This window comes from Loa loa (genome assembly GCF_000183805.2).
Source record: "Loa loa unplaced genomic scaffold supercont3.114, whole genome shotgun sequence".
Lineage (NCBI taxonomy): Eukaryota > Metazoa > Nematoda > Chromadorea > Rhabditida > Onchocercidae > Loa > Loa loa.
In genome coordinates this window covers 156731-162972 of record NW_018108294.1, presented here as the reverse complement: position 1 = coordinate 162972, position 6242 = coordinate 156731, and the positions used below count along the sequence as shown (strand labels likewise).

The 6242-nt window shown below is 33.8% G+C and overlaps 1 protein-coding gene across 1 annotated transcript in view; it reads right to left on the bottom strand.

Annotated features, from left to right (window-relative positions):
- LOAG_17694 (PEX6 protein) overlaps positions 1-6242 on the bottom strand; it is a 14361-nt gene that overhangs the window by 7841 nt on the left and 278 nt on the right. The window contains exons 2-13 of the mRNA XM_020450358.1: positions 6053-6211; positions 4962-5120; positions 4609-4700; positions 4149-4299; positions 3645-3787; positions 3263-3439; positions 3114-3175; positions 2775-2908; positions 1915-2017; positions 1469-1649; positions 624-726; positions 345-530 (exon numbers count right to left, since the gene is read on the bottom strand). Of these exons, the coding sequence (XP_020305981.1) occupies positions 345-530; positions 624-726; positions 1469-1649; positions 1915-2017; positions 2775-2908; positions 3114-3175; positions 3263-3439; positions 3645-3787; positions 4149-4299; positions 4609-4700; positions 4962-5120; positions 6053-6211 (1650 nt within the window). The remainder of the gene's footprint in view (positions 1-344; positions 531-623; positions 727-1468; positions 1650-1914; positions 2018-2774; positions 2909-3113; positions 3176-3262; positions 3440-3644; positions 3788-4148; positions 4300-4608; positions 4701-4961; positions 5121-6052; positions 6212-6242) is intronic.

The following is a 6242-nucleotide window of genomic DNA, read 5'->3' as shown; positions in this document are numbered from 1 at the left end:
GACAGTCTATCTACTAACAGCAGTCTATCTACTTAACAATTCTGGCCATCAGCAACCATTTTTTTTACCATTCTTTTGAAATCTTTAGGTTACCACGAATTCCTGAACAATCAAAACGATCAAAATAATGCGTTCAGAATTTGAAAACAATGTTGTGGTGATAAATGGCATAAAAGTTGGATAGAACTAATTTGAAAAAATTTCACAGTGGTAAAGGTTGAGCAATATAATATCCCTCTATTCCACACTTTGATAAGAAGGCATTGTTGAAGATAATGAACTTTCCAGGTTATATCTATTGAAAAAGATGATTTTTCAAATTAACGGAATAGAAGATAGAAAACCTCTGATGGCCATAACGAGAACGCTTTTCCCTGATGGAAATTTGTTGACCACTGCGATGCGTCCAGATGTATTGACTTGGATTTTTCTGGAACCATCTGATATATAACACCGCCAAAAACTGTGCAAGCTTACAGTACAGCAAAATCCGTTTATACCGCTTCATAACAACGCAAAATGATGGTGGCCTAAAATCAAAAGAGAAAAAAAACCTTTATTGTTTTTTTAAAGCCAAAACCAAAAAAGCCAATACAAACAAATTGAAGGAAAATCTCCAATACCGTGAAAACTTCTCTGCCATCAAATGACATGCAGACAATCGCGAACTTGGCCCAAAAGATGATAGCAAAGTTGATTTAAACTTAGGCACAAATATAATCCATGCTAATAATATAAACTGTTCAGGATTTAAACTTCAGAGGTCCTTTGAAACTCCAATTATAAGGCGACCCTATTCAACTGGTGATATCACGTTATGTATATAGATATCAGAAATTACGGTGCAGTCGCGTAGGAGACAAAATTATATACAAGTTTTATTTTTTCAGATATAACACGGCACGTTTTAACAAACAATAATATATACGGTAAATAATTATAGTGTGGACAATCTTGCTTTATACGGAACTTCCATCCGACATACATTATAATGCCACGCTATGCGTTAGTCTAATTTAATAAGGAATGTTCTTACATAAAACTGTATAGTTTAAAACTACATTGACTTGCTCAATGTATAACAAAAAGATTAAATAAGAAAATATAAGATCCAATGAACACGCCCTAAAATATAGTAACAAAATAAAAAATGCACAGTATTGGGCAGTATTATTGTTTTAAAAAAATGCAATGATAAAAGATGAACCCACCAATCTGTATGAAAGAAGTATGGAAGGGTTAATCACGGGATCCATCAAAAAATTAATAAAATAGCAATAACCGTAATAAGTGAAGATATTGCATGTAAACAATTATTATACACAAGTAGGAATGCAAATGCTAAATACATATTAAATAGCATATTAAATTTCTGTGATCAATAAGTATAATGCATGGAATTATAATATACGAAGAAGCCTTCAAGAAATGCAAGTTTATAGACACCACGAAAAGAATTTCAACTTACAAGTTTGACCAATGGTAAAAGAGACGTATAATGAGATAGTTGAAACACCGTTTCTTATTGGTGAAACTTCCGAACAATAATTCAGACATGATAACCAACTCAAAGATCGATGTTCCAAGCATATCATGACCTTATCCTCAGACCTCAGATGCTTATCCAGAACTGGATGACCAATTTGGCCCTTCGAATTTGTGAGATACTACGGGACATCATGATTTGCTCGCAGATAGCTTCTAGGTGTTGTACTTTCTAATTCTTTCTTGACTTAGATATATTGAAAAGCATCCAAAAAAGCAACTGGATCGTTTTAAATAACACTAGAGAGAAAAAAATTACTTGCGAAAAAAAAGACCAAATGTATGTATTATGAACTGCTGAAAAGCATATGGAGTAGATTATGAAGAATTGATAACTACATGCGACTACTGACAACCACAATCACGTACTTGCATATCCTTGTAGCGTTTCAGCACCACATTTTGAGCATTATCGATGAATAATATTTTCATTGAGCGTAACGATGAAGGTGCACATTTTGCCTCTGATGTTCTGCAAATACAATTTGACAGTACGTAAAAATATTAAATGATTATTCTTATCGATCAATCAAAATTCAAAACACACAAAGAGAAATACCTCTTATAAATAAAGAATTATAATTTCCAGACAAAAAAGGACACGGAATAATAAGACAAATTTCAAGAAATAAAAAGAACAAAGAAGTTCCAAGATGTAAACTGCTAAGATATTGTTTGAGGGGATATAAGGAAAACAGATCGTTTCTAATCGCGCACGACAAGGGATTCTTATGTCATATAAATGGAAAATAGTTTTGGACAGGTATGTTACTGAATACTTTAGGTAAATGTTAAATCCATCCATGATATGAATTTTCATATTACTCGAGCATACAGACAAATGAATCATGACTAGTTTAACGATTATTTAAAGAAGATATCTTTGTTTCGTTTTTTACACACGACTGTGTACAGGGAATTATTCAAAAATTTTCATCATTTCTCAGCTTGCAAGGACAAATGATGTAATAAAGACACGTGTGTCTTCGTTGGATATAACATTACACTTACCGCATTTTTACATCACCGATATTCAAAGTAAAAATAAAGCGATTTTTTCCTTTTCTTTTCTTGCGCGTCCGCTTATAAGAAAAAGCAGTCCATACGAATTACAGGAAACATAAAACAGAAATGAGTGATAGTGAACTCCCATAAACTCGAAATAACATCAAAAATGTGTTCATAAAAAATGAACTAATAGATGTATCCAATGTAGAATGCAAGCAAACCTAGTAGGGTCGATGAGATGAACAAGCGTTTGAACAATAGCATGGTTCGTTGCATTCATATGATTATTCAGTGGAAATGAACAGAAACCATCACAATAATATGCATGATAACCATCTGGTGCAATAACCCAATCCTATAGTATTCGCAAGAAAACACTGCAGGTTGTAACTGTGTATAATGATAATTACAGAAATTTGTAAATCAAAAAGATCAACTCTCCAATCATTTAGCATAGTCTTTATTGTGCAAAACAGTTGACCAATGCCATATGCCATATCAAATGTAATTGTAGTGAAAACGCTTTGCTAAACAGCAAAAGAACAAGCAAAAGCATTTACCTGCCAACCAAGATCTTTGAAGTCTACATAAAGTGTTCGCCTACGGCAACCTTTATTAGAAGCTGAAAACAAATTAAATATAAGAAAAAAAGCTACAAAATGCGACTGGCATTAAAAAATGAAAAAAAGTAAAAAATTTCTAAATCTACCTGAATGTCGCAGTGGATCAGGCCTCGCCGAAAAGCCATATCCATAATCATCGAAGGCATTAGTTTCATCAGATGCGTCACGTTTAATACGCTGGTGGATATGATTTATACCGTCCACAAAGGAAGCTATTCCAAACCCACGCCATTCACCAAAATTTTCCAAGAGCTCCCTTTCTCCTAAAGTTATCGAGAAAGATGCGAAAGAATTTTATAAAGATTAATCTCAAACTGAAGTTCATCAAAATAGTTTCCCTCCCACCCATCATATTTTCTAACTAGCAAACAAAGCGTCTAGAACTATATTTCAGAAAAATAAAATTTTGTTGCTTCTAGAACCAATAAAAACATATCGAAGATTAAACAGAAACCCTCACTGACGCACCATGCGCTGAGACTGCATACAGAGTTACGATATTAAGAAGTGAACGATTATGAATCCAGCGTAGAAGTGTTTCCGTAATATTTATTACAAAATGTCCGCTGCTTGTAATACGTGATTCTACCGTTGTCGTACAAGTTAGATCCCTAAACATGTACATTAAAGTGTCGATACAAAAAAGGCACTCAAGATAGCAGTTGTGATAACAGTTTTTCAAGATCACTAAGCGAGTTCAAACCAACTTTGTTAGATTTCAGTATTGCATAAAAAAGTTGCCGTAAACAAAAATAGAAGAAAAAGTTTTCTGATAAAGTACTACTCCACAACAGGCCATGCGGATCAGATTTATGACTATTTGGAACCCTTTATAAAACTAGGTCTGAAGCAGTAAGCATTATAAAGTGGGAAAGATACTCTAAAAAGTGATCATCAGCACAGAATCTTAAGAAAAACAAATGGACAAATCTCAGAAACAAGTTATTTTTAACAATTTTTTCACAATAAAACCTCGAATACGGAATAGTTGCGAAGACACGTAGTGGTTTCATCGAACCATTAAAGAATATCCGAAGTTGAGCATGCACAAGCCGACCACCTCGCGGTATATTAGCAAGATCGAACTGCAAACTTGTCCCGTAATTTGGCACTGTTCTCTGCTCTGAAAAAATACTTCTGTTGTAACATTTGAAAATTCAAACAATAATATACTGGCGAGTTCACCTTAGAGTGATCCAACTATGGCAATGTCAAGAGATATTTAATAAATGATGAATGTTTGGAGCATAAGAGCTCGTATTACATGAATAATGTAATACGATTATATGAATAATGGTTATTAACTGAAAAGTAAAAATAAAAAGTAAAGAATTACAGCATATATCCCTAGTTTGTGCTCCGAAAGTCAAATTACAGAGTTAACAAGAAATTATTTCAATGAATGGAACGAGATGGTTCGAATGATTATAACCTCGTGGCAAAAATGAAATAATTGTATCAGCTTCGCCTAATTCGATGGCTTCTTTCTCACCCGCTGACAATAACTGCCCACTAGCCAGATATCTAAAATAAAACCAAACATCCCCTTCATTGAATTAAAAAATTGCGATGCAAAATGGAGGGAAATTTTTTGGGAGAGAAAACGATGAATTTACCGCACGATGATCACTTAAGTAATCAAATGATTCATCTCTTCAAAGATGCAGTATTTACATTTCCTGAGGAATTTCTTCTTTTTTCCCGCAGCATTTACGTTTTGACTACCTTTTTCGGAGTCCGTTCCTTCATTCCAGTAGTAATTTTAAGAAAAAAAAGTGCTAATACTTGTAAGTAGGATTCAATTCAACGTCGTGCTCTAAATTTCGATATAAATCCGCCATAAAACGTGATGCTATGTCATCTTTTACACGAACAACTAGCGGTCGTGGATATTCAATTCCCAACAATTCTAATATTTTCGACTCCAGTCTCGCAGTTCCATGTCTAAAAAACTATTAGTGAACGCAAAAGTTTGAAAAATACACATTATTTCTTAGACACAGCAATCTTAGGAAACAAGTTGTTCCATTACGTGGTAGATATGCATGATTATTTTTGCTAAAGGACGTTTCTGAAGCACAGCAACACAAGGCGAATGGATATTGTACGATAGTCTCTCTTTGCAGTAATAGCATGCCGAGTACAAGGAATCTTGTAGCATGATGAAGTGTGGAAAAAGTCTAATATGAGAGATGAGGAATAAATTTTTCGTTAGAACAGTATGAAAGAGATCTAATCACAGTGACATTCGACACATCAATTTTACCGTTGGAATTAATATTTATACAAATTACATTATGTAATATTTGTAGAATTTGGACATTTCATACGTAAGCTTGAAAGGAGATCTACGGAAGTTGACAACTTTCAATAAATTTACAATGTTCTGCTAATAATTTACTCCACATTTGAAATTAGGGTTTTGATTTTGCTTCCTTTTTGGCTTCTGTAATGCACGTTCAAAGATGTGCTTTTCTGCAACAAAACATTCTAGTTGGCAGATGCATTTTCAAAGAGATGGGATTACCAGACTTCTTTTTCAGTTATTTTTTAATATTATAATAAAAAGAAACGATTGTCAGGTTTTGAAAGATGAAGATCGCTTTATATCTATTTTTTCCATCTTTTCTTCATTGTCAATGCAAAGCACCCGATACAATGCCGAGAATTTGACTGAAATTTTCGAAGACAGAACGAACCTCTATTCTACCTACCTATCGGAGTAAGTGTCTTTTAATCATTAAACTTTTATGCCAATAGCTAATTCAGGGACTAATTGATGAAATAACATAAACTCCCCTTTACTAATAAACACTGAATTTTCAGCTTCTTCACTTTCGCGTGAAATAAAAGAAGTGAAAAGTAAGCCTGAAGACCTGCTAACAGCAAGTGGTATCGATTGCGCATTCTCATTATCCACATAAAAGCCTACTGATGCTTGTGCCACACTGAAACAACAAACCGGTAGCAACAGCACTGATAGAAGCAATCGAATATCGCAGTCCATCTGAAGCTGGAATAACTCAAATGATTCACTAAAATACGGACAAATTCATAAATCAGCAA